Source organism: Electrona antarctica, assembly GCF_951216825.1.
Source record: "Electrona antarctica genome assembly, chromosome: 1".
In the NCBI taxonomy this organism is placed as follows: domain Eukaryota; kingdom Metazoa; phylum Chordata; class Actinopteri; order Myctophiformes; family Myctophidae; genus Electrona; species Electrona antarctica.
The window spans coordinates 10,282,280-10,296,564 of NC_136806.1; the positions used below are offsets into that span (position 1 = coordinate 10,282,280).

At 44.9% G+C, this 14,285-nt stretch overlaps 1 protein-coding gene across 1 annotated transcript in view; it reads left to right on the forward strand.

The window, feature by feature from the left end:
• carmil3 (capping protein regulator and myosin 1 linker 3) overlaps window positions 1-14,285 on the forward strand; it is a 173,379-nt gene that overhangs the window by 85,787 nt on the left and 73,307 nt on the right. The window contains exon 15 of the mRNA XM_079488499.1: window positions 13,963-14,067. Within this exon, the coding sequence (XP_079344625.1) occupies window positions 13,963-14,067 (105 nt within the window). The remainder of the gene's footprint in view (window positions 1-13,962; window positions 14,068-14,285) is intronic.

Consider the following 14,285-nt stretch of genomic DNA (forward strand, 5'->3'; position numbering starts at 1 on the left):
TGTATTGACTCACAGGCAGTGTCTTATTGTCTTGGTGCCAGTGTATTGTCTCACAGTCAGTGTCTTATTGTCTTGGTGCCAATGTATTGTCTCACAGTCAGTGTCTTATTGTCTTGGTGCCAATGTATTGTCTCACAGTCAGTGTCTTATTGTCTTGGTGCCAATGTATTGTCTCACAGTCAGTGTCTTATTGTCTTGGTGCCAATGTATTGTCTCACAGTCAGTGTCTTATTGTCTTGGTGCCAATGCATTGTCTCACAGTCAGTGTCTTATTGTCTTGGTGCCAATGTATTGTCTCACAGTCAGTGTCTTATTGTCTTGGTGCCAATGCATTGTCTCACAGTCAGTGTCTTATTGTCTTGGTGCCAATGCATTGTCTCACCGTCAGTGTCTTATTGTCTTGGTGCCAATGTATTGTCTCACAGTCAGTGTCTTATTGTCTTGGTGCCAATGCATTGTCTCACAGTCAGTGTCTTATTGTCTTGGTGCCAATGTATTGTCTCACAGTCAGTGTCTTATTGTCTTGGTGCCAATGTATTGACTCACAGTCAGTGTCTTATTGTCTTGGTGCCAATGCATTGTCTCACAGTCAGTGTCTTATTGTCTTGGTGCCAATGTATTGTCTCACAGTCAGTGTCTTATTGTCTTGGTGCCAATGTATTGTCTCACAGTCAGTGTCTTATTGTCTTGGTGCCAATGTATTGTCTCACAGTCAGTGTCTTATTGTCTTGGTGCCAATGCATTGTCTCACAGTCAGTGTCTTATTGTCTTGGTGCCAATGTATTGTCTCACAGTCTGTCTTATTGTCTTGGTGCCAATGTATTGTCACAGTCAGTGTCTTATTGTCTTGGTGCCAATGTATTGTCTCACAGTCAGTGTCTTATTGTCTTGGTGCCAGTGTATTGACTCACAGGCAGTGTCTTATTGTCTTGGTGCCAGTGTATTGTCTCACAGTCAGTGTCTTATTGTCTTGGTGCCAATGTATTGTCTCACAGTCAGTGTCTTATTGTCTTGGTGCCAATGTATTGTCTCACAGTCAGTGTCTTATTGTCTTGGTGCCAATGTATTGTCTCACAGTCAGTGTCTTATTGTCTTGGTGCCAATGTATTGTCTCACAGTCAGTGTCTTATTGTCTTGGTGCCAATGCATTGTCTCACAGTCAGTGTCTTATTGTCTTGGTGCCAATGTATTGTCTCACAGTCAGTGTCTTATTGTCTTGGTGCCAATGCATTGTCTCACAGTCAGTGTCTTATTGTCTTGGTGCCAATGTATTGTCTCACAGTCAGTGTCTTATTGTCTTGGTGCCAATGCATTGTCTCACAGTCAGTGTCTTATTGTCTTGGTGCCAATGTATTGTCTCACAGTCAGTGTCTTATTGTCTTGGTGCCAATGCATTGTCTCACCGTCAGTGTCTTATTGTCTTGGTGCCAATGTATTGTCTCACAGTCAGTGTCTTATTGTCTTGGTGCCAATGCATTGTCTCACAGTCACAGTGTCTTATTGTCTTGGTGCCAATGTATTGACTCACAGTCAGTGTCTTATTGTCTTGGTGCCAATGCATTGTCTCACAGTCAGTGTCTTATTGTCTTGGTGCCAATGCATTGTCTCACAGTCAGTGTCTTATTGTCTTGGTGCCAATGTATTGTCTCACAGTCACAGTGTCTTATTGTCTTGGTGCCAATGTATTGTCTCACAGTCCGTGTCTTATTGTCTTGGTGCCAATGTATTGTCTCACAGTCAGTGTCTTATTGTCTTGGTGCCAATGCATTGTCTCACAGTCAGTGTCTTATTGTCTTGGTGCCAATGCATTGTCTCACAGTCCGTGTCTTATTGTCTTGGTGCCAGTGTATTGTCTCACAGTCAGTGTCTTATTGTCTTGGTGCCAATGCATTGTCTCACAGTCAGTGTCTTATTGTCTTGGTGCCAATGCATTGTCTCACAGTCAGTGTCTTATTGTCTTGGTGCCAATGCATTGTCTCACAGTCAGTGTCTTATTGTCTTGGTGCCAATGTATTGTCTCACAGTCACAGTGTCTTATTGTCTTGGTGCCAATGTATTGTCTCACAGTCAGTGTCTTATTGTCTTGGTGCCAATGTATTGTCTCAGTCAGTGTCTTATTGTCTTGGTGCCAATGTATTGTCTCAGTCAGTGTCTTATTGTCTTGGTGCCAATGTATTGTCTCACAGTCAGTGTCTTATTGTCTTGGTGCCAATGTATTGTCTCACAGTCAGTGTCTTATTGTCTTGGTGCCAATGCATTGTCTTACAGTCAGTGTCTTATTGTCTTGGTGCCAATGTATTGTCTCAGTCAGTGTCTTATTGTCTTGGTGCCAATGTATTGTCTCACAGTCAGTGTCTTATTGTCTTGGTGCCAATGTATTGTCTCACAGTCAGTGTCTTATTGTCTTGGTGCCAATGCATTGTCTTACAGTCAGTGTCTTATTGTCTTGGTGCCAATGTATTGTCTCACAGTCAGTGTCTTATTGTCTTGGTGCCAGTGTATTGTCTCACAGTCAGTGTCTTATTGTCTTGGTGCCAATGTATTGTCTCACAGTCAGTGTCTTATTGTCTTGGTGCCAATGTATTGTCTCACAGTCAGTGTCTTATTGTCTTGGTGCCAGTGTATTGTCTCACAGTCAGTGTCTTATTGTCTTGGTGCCAATGTATTGTCTCACAGTCAGTGTCTTATTGTCTTGGTGCCAATGTATTGTCTCACAGTCAGTGTCTTATTGTCTTGGTGCCAGTGTATTGTCTCACAGTCAGTGTCTTATTGTCTTGGTGCCAATGCATTGTCTCACAGTCAGTGTCTTATTGTCTTGGTGCCAATGCATTGTCTCACCGTCAGTGTCTTATTGTCTTGGTGCCAATGTATTGTCTCACAGTCAGTGTCTTATTGTCTTGGTGCCAATGCATTGTCTCACAGTCACAGTGTCTTATTGTCTTGGTGCCAATGTATTGACTCACAGTCAGTGTCTTATTGTCTTGGTGCCAATGTATTGTCTCAGTCAGTGTCTTATTGTCTTGGTGCCAATGTATTGTCTCAGTCAGTGTCTTATTGTCTTGGTGCCAATGTATTGTCTCACAGTCAGTGTCTTATTGTCTTGGTGCCAATGTATTGTCTCACAGTCAGTGTCTTATTGTCTTGGTGCCAATGCATTGTCTTACAGTCAGTGTCTTATTGTCTTGGTGCCAATGTATTGTCTCACAGTCAGTGTCTTATTGTCTTGGTGCCAATGTATTGTCTCACAGTCAGTGTCTTATTGTCTTGGTGCCAATGCATTGTCTTACAGTCAGTGTCTTATTGTCTTGGTGCCAATGCATTGTCTCTCAGTCAGTGTCTTATTGTCTTGGTGCCAATGTATTGTCTCACAGTCAGTGTCTTATTGTCTTGGTGCCAATGTATTGTCTCACAGTCAGTGTCTTATTGTCTTGGTGCCAATGTATTGTCTTACAGTCAGTGTCTTATTGTCTTGGTGCCAATGCATTGTCTTACAGTCAGTGTCTTATTGTCTTGGTGCCAATGTATTGTCTCACAGTCAGTGTCTTATTGTCTTGGTGCCAGTGTATTGTCTCACAGTCAGTGTCTTATTGTCTTGGTGCCAATGTATTGTCTCACAGTCAGTGTCTTATTGTCTTGGTGCCAATGTATTGTCACAGTCAGTGTCTTATTGTCTTAGTGCCAATGTATTGTCTCACAGTCAGTGTCGTATTGTCTTGGTGCCAGTGTATTGTCTCACAGTCAGTGTCTTATTGTCTTGGTGCCAATGTATTGTCTCACAGTCAGTGTCGTATTGTCTTGGTGCCAATGTATTGTCTCACAGTCAGTGTCGTATTGTCTTGGTGCCAGTGTATTGTCTCACAGTCAGTGTCTTATTGTCTTGGTGCCAATGTATTGTCTCACAGTCAGTGTCGTATTGTCTTGGTGCCAATGCATTGTCTCACAGTCAGTGTCTTATTGTCTTGGTGCCAATGTATTGTCTCACAGTCAGTGTCTTATTGTCTTGGTGCCAATGTATTGTCTCACAGTCAGTGTCTTATTGTCTTGGTGCCAATGTATTGTCTCACAGTCAGTGTCTTATTGTCTTGGTGCCAATGTATTGTCTCAGTCAGTGTCTTATTGTCTTGGTGCCAGTGTATTGTCTCTCAGTCAGTGTCTTATTGTCTTGGGGCCAATGTATTGTCTCACAGTCAGTGTCTTATTGTCTTGGTGCCAATGTATTGTCTCAGTCAGTGTCTTATTGTCTTGGTGCCAATGTATTGTCTCACAGTCAGTGTCTTATTGTCTTGGTGCCAATGTATTGTCTCACAGTCAGTGTCTTATTGTCTTGGTGCCAATGTATTGTCTCACAGTCAGTGTCTTATTGTCTTGGTGCCAATGTATTGTCTCACAGTCAGTGTCTTATTGTCTTGGTGCCAATGTATTGTCTCACAGTCAGTGTCTTATTGTCTTGGTGCCAATGCATTGTCTCACAGTCAGTGTCTTATTGTCTTGGTGCCAATGCATTGTCTCACAGTCAGTGTCTTATTGTCTTGGTGCCAATGTATTGACTCACAGTCAGTGTTTTATTGTCTTGGTGCCAATGTATTGTCTCACAGTCAGTGTCTTATTGTCTTGGTGCCAATGTATTGTCTCACCGTCAGTGTCTTATTGTCTTGGTGCCAATGTATTGTCTCACAGTCAGTGTCTTATTGTCTTGGTGCCAATGCATTGTCTCACAGTCAGTGTCTTATTGTCTTGGTGCCAATGCATTGTCTCACAGTCAGTGTCTTATTGTCTTGGTGCCAATGCATTGTCTCACCGTCAGTGTCTTATTGTCTTGGTGCCAATGCATTGTCTCACAGTCAGTGTCTTATTGTCTTGGTGCCAATGTATTGACTCACAGTCAGTGTCTTATTGTCTTGGTGCCAATGTATTGTCTCACAGTCAGTGTCTTATTGTCTTGGTGCCAATGCATTGTCTCACAGTCAGTGTCTTATTGTCTTGGTGCCAATGCATTGTCTCACAGTCAGTGTCTTATTGTCTTGGTGCCAATGTATTGTCTCACAGTCAGTGTCTTATTGTCTTGGTGCCAATGTATTGTCTCACAGTCAGTGTCTTATTGTCTTGGTGCCAATGTATTGTCTCACAGTCAGTGTCTTATTGTCTTGGTGCCAATGCATTGTCTCACAGTCAGTGTCTTATTGTCTTGGTGCCAATGTATTGTCTCAGTCAGTGTCTTATTGTCTTGGTGCCAATGCATTGTCTCACAGTCAGTGTCTTATTGTCTTGGTGCCAATGTATTGACTCACAGTCAGTGTCTTATTGTCTTGGTGCCAATGCATTGTCTCACAGTCAGTGTCTTATTGTCTTGGTGCCAATGTATTGACTCACAGTCAGTGTCTTATTGTCTTGGTGCCAATGCATTGTCTCACAGTCAGTGTCTTATTGTCTTGGTGCCAATGTATTGTCTCACAGGCAGTGTCTTATTGTCTTGGTGCCAATGTATTGTCTCACAGTCAGTGTCTTATTGTCTTGGTGCCAATGTATTGTCTCACAGGCAGTGTCTTATTGTCTTGGTGCCAATGTATTGTCTCACAGTCAGTGTCTTATTGTCTTGGTGCCAATGTATTGTCTCACAGTCAGTGTCTTATTGTCTTGGTGCCAATGTATTGTCTCACAGTCAGTGTCTTATTGTCTTGGTGCCAATGTATTGTCTCACAGTCAGTGTCTTATTGTCTTGGTGCCAATGTATTGACTCACAGTCAGTGTCTTATTGTCTTGGTGCCAATGTATTGTCTCACAGTCAGTGTCTTATTGACTCACAGTCAGTGTCTTATTGTCTCACAGTCAGTGTCTTATTGTCTGAGACTGAGTCAGTGTTCTAATTTGCAGTGGTTCTCAACCCTTTTCATATCAAGGCCCATTATTATTTCATTCTGCAGTTGAGCCACGGACCGCCATTTGATGAGATTTAACCTCTGTCTCAGACACAAAACACAATATTTTGTCGTCGTTGTTTAAGATGTTGTCCACAATTCCGTGCTGTATTGATGTTGGTACCATTAGGAGAGATAACAGGCGTTGAACCAAAATAACTATTCTTCTATATTTTCAAATTGTGTGTAGGCTTCTTGCAAATTAAGTAATTGTGTAACAATAATTTAACTCCTGGGGCAGCGGTGGCTCAGGGGTAGAGTGGCTGGATGGTATAACTGTAAGGTTGCCAGTTCGAACCCGGGCTCCCCCAGATTTACTGTCGAAGTGTCCTTGAGCAAGACGCTGAACCCCTAATTGCTCCTGATGTGCTGGTTGGTGCCTTGCATGGTTTCTGCTGCCATCAGTGTGTGAATGTGTGTGTGAATGGGTGAATGTAATGCACAATCTATGTAAAGCGCCTTGGATAAAGGCGCTATATAAATGCACCATTTACCATTTTAAAATGAAACCAAATGGATCCGGAAGGGTCCATTTTTCACTCTCGGGAGTTAAATATATATATATATAAGGGTTCATTTGGTTACACACTCTCCATTATTTAGCTGGGGACCACTTGGAAACCCCTCAAGGACCACTGGTGGTCCCCGGACCTCTGTTATATTGTGTCTCAAAGCTATGTATCTGTCGGTCGGAGAGCTGCAGGTGCATCCTGAAACGCTTCTCTGAGCCATGCTGATAAGACTCAGCTGATGCCTGTTCTTTGCATCCCTTCAGTCAAATGAACAATGCACAAAATGTTAAGTATTAAGAATGTGCGAGTGTATCTGTCGGCTGTCTTGGTAAGATCGTGGCCTGGACCTGTTAGGCGTACGTGGTGCTAATCATTCTGTCTCATTCTGTTGCTCTGTGTGGGAGGATGGATATTAGACGTTTGTTCATGGATGCTTGGAAAGCCTTCGTCAGCTCTCCCTTTCTCCCTCACGCCTTCATTTCACATTCATTTGGCTTCCATTAGACAGATAACCCACACTAACACCCAGTCATATTTGGCTTTTGACTTTAATGGGAAAATGTTACAATCAATCAGCATTCATTCCTGGAACAAATACAGATGTGTGCCGTTTGAGAAGTTCACATGTACTGCCATCGGGAATTCAGTAGATTGTCAGTTCATTGTCAGCAACAGAACATCGTCGGGGAGGGGGGGGGGGGGGGGTGGGGGGGGTTGGGCATTTGCCACAGTGTTCTATGTTAATTCTATTCAGATTCCCTGAATAGATAGACTTCCTCTGATGGACGCTTCTTCTTCTCAGTAGCAAAGCAATAGAATTAGCATTAGGCTAATCGGTGAATACAACCTGCAGGGAAAACATGCATTTTCATAAAACCTTCAGGAAAAGATCAGGAAAGCGTGAAGATTTGGAATGACACATCTGTATTTCACTTTCGTTTTGCCCAGGGGAAGTCGCTGAGAACAGATGCTCATTTACAGCAACACCCTGGAGTCTGGACACAGTCAGGCAGAGACAGACACATGGCAACACCCTGGACACAGTCAGGGTAGAGACAGACACATGGCAACACCCTGGACACAGTCAGGGTAGAGACAGACACATGGCAACACCCTGGACACAGTCAGGCAGAGACAGACACATGGCAACACCCTGGACACAGTCAGGGCAGAGACAGACACATGGCAACACCCTGGACACAGTCAGACAGAGACAGACACATGGCAACACCCTGGACACAGTCAGGGCAGAGACAGACACATGGCAACACCCTGGACACAGTCAGGCAGAGACAGACACATGGCAACACCCTGGACACAGTCAGGCAGAGACAGACACATGGCAACACCCTGGACACAGTCAGGGCAGAGACAGACACATGGCAACACCCTGGACACAGTCAGGGCAGAGACAGACACATGGCAACACCCTGGACACAGTCAGGGCAGAGACAGACACATGGCAACACCCTGGACACAGTCAGGGCAGAGACAGACACATGGCAACACCCTGGACACAGTCAGGTAGAGACAGACACATGGCAACACCCTGGACACAGTCAGGGCAGAGACAGACACATGGCAACACCCTGGACACAGTCAGGCAGAGACAGACACATGGCAACACCCTGGACACAGTCAGGGCAGAGACAGACACATGGCAACACCCTGGACACAGTCAGGCAGAGACAGACACATGGCAACACCCTGGACACAGTCAGGGCAGAGACAGACACATGGCAACACCCTGGACACAGTCAGGCAGAGACAGACACATGGCAACACCCTGGACACAGTCAGACAGAGACAGACACATGGCAACACCCTGGACACAGTCAGGGCATTATGTTATGCTTTAGCTATTGAAAAATAGCAGATCTACAAGCTCATAGCGCGCCACCGAGTGGCGCGCTACGAGCTTGTAGGTCTGCTATTTTTGAAAAATCGAAGAACCACTGACATAGAAACATAGCTTTTTCAGGATGTAGAAGACATTTTTAGAATCTGATCTCAGGTCAAAATGGGTTAAAGAAGGAGTGCTGTTGTATGATAAAGGGTGGGGGAGAGAATGATATTGTGATGTCACTATATCACAGTTTTTTTCATTGGCACGTTTGACTGTAAAGGCTTCAGCCTCCAGGAAGAAACCCTAAATACAAAGGGAAGACATCATTGCACATAACAACCACACCAAGGGGTCTATTGAAGTACTGTCACCTCATGAACACATGCAAAACTGGAAAAAATACAAACATCACGGCACTCCATCTTTAAATCATGGGAGGTGACGACAGTGTTCTACTGTTGGCCAGTGAACAGCTCCACTGGACAGTCAAGGGTTCAGCACTCTCCACTAATAAATAAGGATATTATGCCAGGAAAGGGGGAGTGGGAGTGACAAAACGGCAAGGGTGGCCGAGCTCGGGAATCGAACCCACGGCTCACTGGCAGGCTCCATCAGAGCCTATACATTATGTGCTATGTGCCTTAAACTGGGCCACCAGCTCCCGACACACATTTCTTCCCCTTTGCCAGTGCAAACATTAGCATGGAGCAAGCGAAATTCAGATTCGTTGAAGATGATGATACAATTTGTCAAATGAATTTGCTTTGAAAATGAGGTATGCTTAACTCGCATTCCGTGCTTCACATTCATGCAGCCCAGTTACTTCAAGTACTTTTCACAGTATCCCTTGGAATGTATAATAAATAAATTGTTCTATTAAGAAGAATACTGACTGACTGGAGATTGCCATTCGCTCGGCGTGTTTCCACTTATCCAAAGGCTTGGTTTAAAGGGTTTTATGGGGAATGAACAACAGTATTATAATTTATTTGTGACCTTGGCAAGTTCTACTCAAGTTCTACTCAAACAACCAAATAATTTTTCAGCAAACAAGGCTACCTTTTGAGTCAGACAAGTTGGAACACAATGCCAATTTCACGCAGGGACAACTACTCCCTTTGCTCGAAACAATTCACTGGGCCTATTCAGTATCCACTATCCAGTCATCGTGCAAGATTTGTGCATCTGGGCTTGTGTGTCTTTGCCGATTGCCTACCTCTCTGCGTATCTCTCCCCTGGGTGACAAGCTTTTGTTGATGTTTTGCCACGCATATGGTTGGATAAAAGTGTCATTACTAACACAGAATAATGGTAAATGACGATTATAGCGCGGACAAATAAGTTATATTTAGGTCCCCACTCCCTACACTCCCTTTTCCATTACTTCCCTCTACAAGTTAATCTATCATTGAAGTATTAATTTAGGAATCTTGGTGGCGTACAGGAAACATACCGTATGTCCTGGATTCGCTCCCTAAAAGCTGTGTCTTCAGCTTGGACAGACAGACCCTCACCCGGACAGACAGACCCTCACCCGGACAACAGCTTGGACAGACAGACCCTCACCCGGCCAACAGCTTGGACAGACAGACCCTCACCCGGCCAACAGCTTGGACAGACAGACCCTCACCCAGACAACAGCTTGGACAGACAGACCCTCACCCGGACAGACAGACCCTCACCCGGACAACAGCTTGGACGGACAGACCCTCACCCGGCCAACAGCTTGGACAGACAGACCCTCACCCAGACAACAGCTTGGACAGACAGACCCTCACCCGGACAGACAGACCCTCACCCAGACAACAGCTTGGACAGACAGACCCTCACCCAGACAACAGCTTGGACAGACAGACCCTCACCCGGCCAACAGCTTGGACAGACAGACCCTCACCCGGACAGACAGACCCTCACCCAGACAACAGCTTGGACAGACAGACCCTCACCCGGACAACAGCTTGGACGGACAGACCCTCACCCGGACAACAGCTTGGACAGACAGACCCTCACCCGGCCAACAGCTTGGACAGACAGACCCTCACCCGGCCAACAGCTTGGACAGACAGACCCTCACCCGGACAACAGTGGAGGCTTGTAGCAGCATGGGGACCACAGTGCACATGAGGCAGAGACATTCAAAATGTCATTCCTGTATTAAAATATCAAATGGAGCAAAGCGTTGAGTCGTTAGTCAAGCCTGGCCTGGCTCGGCTCACCGTCATTGGCTGATCAGTGATCAGCCACAACCACTGCATCAGCTGATGCTCAGGAGGTGTCAGTCTGACATTGGCCATTCATTCATTGGAGTGATCTTCATACAGTAACGGTCCTTTAATGCAGACTGATGCATTTTTCTTTTTCTTTTTTTAAAACTACTGATTATTTCCTGCTGCAACATTTGCATGTCCACTGGGGGGGGGGGGGGGGGGGGGGGGGGGTGCACATGGAAGGACAGGGAGGTCCCCCAACACAGAGCCATAGAGTAAGACAGAGTTGCGACATTGAGGGGGCAGAAAGCAGGCCGGTCACGTGGTTCATGTACTCGTGCCAAGCCCATAGTCTGCAATGCATTCCGTAAACTTCCGGTTAGGGCTGTGAATCTTTGGGTCTCCCACGATTCGATTCCGATTCTTGGGGTCACGATTCGATTCAAAATCGTAACAAATTCAAAAGCATTTTTTTTCCAGATTCAAAACTATTTTCTATTCAAAATGATTCTCGATTCAATACATAGGATTTCATCACAATCTACTCCAGTCTTGAACTGAAGTGACTACAGTAACTTGAAAAGACATGATGTTTACTGTGATTAGGGTAAGCTTACATTTCATATCACAGACACCATGTAGTGAAAACTCCTGTAACTAACCAGAAAAAGACATCTAAATCGATTTTTGGAAGTTATGAATCGATTTTGAATCGTTCATAACGAAATCACGATTCTAATTCGAATCGATTTCTTTTGACACCCCTACTTCCAGTTGTCCCCATTCAATAGAAGTCTTATGTAGAAGAGCCGCCATTGGACTGAAGCCCCATGAAGTGAACATGAGTGGTCGTAACTCTGTCTTGCTCTATGGCTCTGCCCAAACAGAACCTTGCCGCCAAACATTTACTGTGAATACTGTTGTAATATTTACAATTTAGGCATTTACCAGATGCAAATCTTATGCAATTAAAGACTTTTAAAGAATTTTTGCCAAAAGTGGTCCTGACAGAATTTATTTTCCTGCCATCCAATACAAATGGGCCATTTAGGATGAAATAATGACACTCAAATGATTTTGATGAGGCAATTATGTAATAGTTGCCTCGAGTGCACTGAATTCATATGCATGCAATTAATGATGTTTGTCTGGAAGTCATTTCCGCAAGAGTTTTGAAAGATACCGTGCGTGTGTGTGTGTGTATGCATGCGTGCGTGCGTGCGTGCACGTGCTACATATTTTGCTCTGAATATTTCACTAGGCCCATTTAATATCCAGTCATCATGCAAGCTTTGTGCATCTGTACCCGGAGGGTCTTTGCTTGCAGTTCTCCCCTGTCGTGTGGCATTCCATGCTCAAGTGGGCTCGCCACCTAAAACACAAGAACAGTGGTGTCGACGATTCTTCCACACCCAACGATTAAGTACCTCTCTCTCTGCTCTCGTCTCTCTCTCTCCTCGTCTCTCTCTCTCTCTCTCGTCTCTCTCTCTGTCTCTCTCTCTCTCTCTCTCTCTGTCTCTCTCTCTCTCTATCATCTCTCTCACTCTCTCTCTCTCTCTCTCTCTCTCTCTCTCTCTCTCTCTCTCTCTCTCTCTCTCTCTCTCTCTCTCTCTGTCTCCTCTCTCTCTCTCTGTCTCTCTCTGTCTCTCTCTGTCTCTCTCTCTCTCTCTCTCTCTCTCTCTCTCTCTCTCTCTCTCTCTCTCTGTCTCTCTCTGTCTCTCTCTGTCTCTCTCTGTCTCCTCTCTTCTCTCTCTCTCTCTCTCTCTGTCTCTCTCTGTCTCTCTCTCTCTCTGTCTCTCTCTGTCTCTGTCTCTGTCTCTGTCTCTGTCTCTCTCTCTTTCTCTCTCTCTCCCTCTCCCTCTCCCTCTCCCTCTCTCTCTCCCTCTCCCTCTCCCTCTCCCTCTCCTCTCCCTCTCCTCTCTCTCTCTCTCTCTCTCTCTCTCTCTCTCTCTCTCTCTCTCTCTCTCTCTCTCTCTCTCTCTCTCTCTCTCTCTCTCTCTCTCTCTCTCTCTCTCAGGATGCTTCTTCTTGGCATCCTGGTTCTTCCTCTCCTTTCCTCCTCCTCATTACTTTGTCATGTTCGCTCACTTGTTCCACCTCTACTCTTGAATGAATTATGTGCACGTTGGGGGCTGCGATGGCAGTTTGGCTGCGATTACACGCTCCGAACAGAATTTCCAGTGTATTACAGCGGCCCTGTAAAATGCTTGGATGGCTCCGTTATCTATTGTTGTGACCCGAGGGTTTTCAGGCACGTGCACACACACACGCACACACACACACACACGCGCACACGTGCATGCACGGTCCAGTCACAAACCAGTGCCTGAACACATACAATCATGCATGAGTGCACAAATGCATGTAAATGAATGTGCACACACTGAGAGAGTGTGTGTGTGTGTGTGTGTGTGTGTGTGTGTGTGTGTGTGTGTGTGTGTGTGTGTGTGTGTGTGTGTGTGTGTGTGTGTGTGTGTGTGTGTGTGTGTGTGTGTGTGTGTGTGTGTGTGTGTGTGTGTGTGTGTGTGTGTGTGTGTGTGTGCGCGAAAAAGTAATTGGAAATACTCAAGTAAAGTACAAATACCTCAACATTGTACTTAAGTATATGTAGTTACTTACTTTCCAACACAGCCTATTTAGCATCCAGTCATTGAGCAAGCTTTGGGAGTCTGCGTGCGAATGGGAGTGTTTCCCTGGCCTCTGCGGTCTCTCCTGATGACAGGCTTAATGTATGTATCATGGCCCAGCAGGTGGTTGGATAACAGCCTGTCATTGTTACCTTTTTATTGGTGGCAGTAATTATTATTGGCAACCTCACATTTTCACCGTGTCTGCAGGATATTCAATAAAAAGCTGACCTAAATGTTAGAGCCGGCATCTGTTTACATTGGCCTTTATATCTCGCTCCGTCAATCTTATAATTATTTTGTCCCTGTTCTCTCTACGGCGGTCTCTTACTGCCACAGCCCCGTCTCGGTCTCTATCTCTGGCTCTGTCAGAGGTCTCTTGTGGCACGTCTGCTCAATTTGTCTCTCTGTCGCTCTGTATCAATTTATCGCCCCTTCCTGTCAGCCATTTTTCCTGTCTCGCTCAATCTCCTTTGCTTGTCTTGCATTGCAATTGCTCTTCATCACCCCTCCCTCTCTCTCTCTGATCAAACTCTGGTCTGCATTATAGGAGTAACTATGGTATTACATAATGATGCTATCTATTCAATTGAGGATGTTATTGTATTTGTTATGCTTTGGTTAGATTTTTATGGAAAATGCCCTTGGTTCATGATATGAATGTTTGACTGAAAACAAGTGAAGTGATTGTTGTTTTATTAGCTTGTAAATGAAGGGTTTTATAAAAAGTAAAGAAAAAAAAGGCTCTGTATTTCTCTTCTTGTCTATTTCCTCTCCCGTTCACCCATTACTCCCCCTCATCTCCTGGTTCTGTTCTGTCCTCCTCTTACCTCTCCATCCTGTTCTGTCTTCTAGGAAAGCGAGGGATTCCCTGCCGACGTTCCGTCAGTTCTTCAGCTCGGCGTTCAGCCTGACCCACGTCAGCCTGGCCTCCATGAAGGTTCCGCCTGACACTCTGAGGTGAGTTGTTGCAGCTGTGCTACATTGCGGTGGTTCCTCGAACTTTAAAAAAAAAAATCTTCTAAATCCCCCAGTTTTCTGAAATAAATATTTTCACGATTTTTCAAAAATAGCAGACCTACAAGCTCGTAGCGCGCCACTCGGTGGCGCACTATGAGCTTGTAGATCTGCTATTTTTCAATAGCTAAATTATAACATAATGTTTAAAACACCAAAAG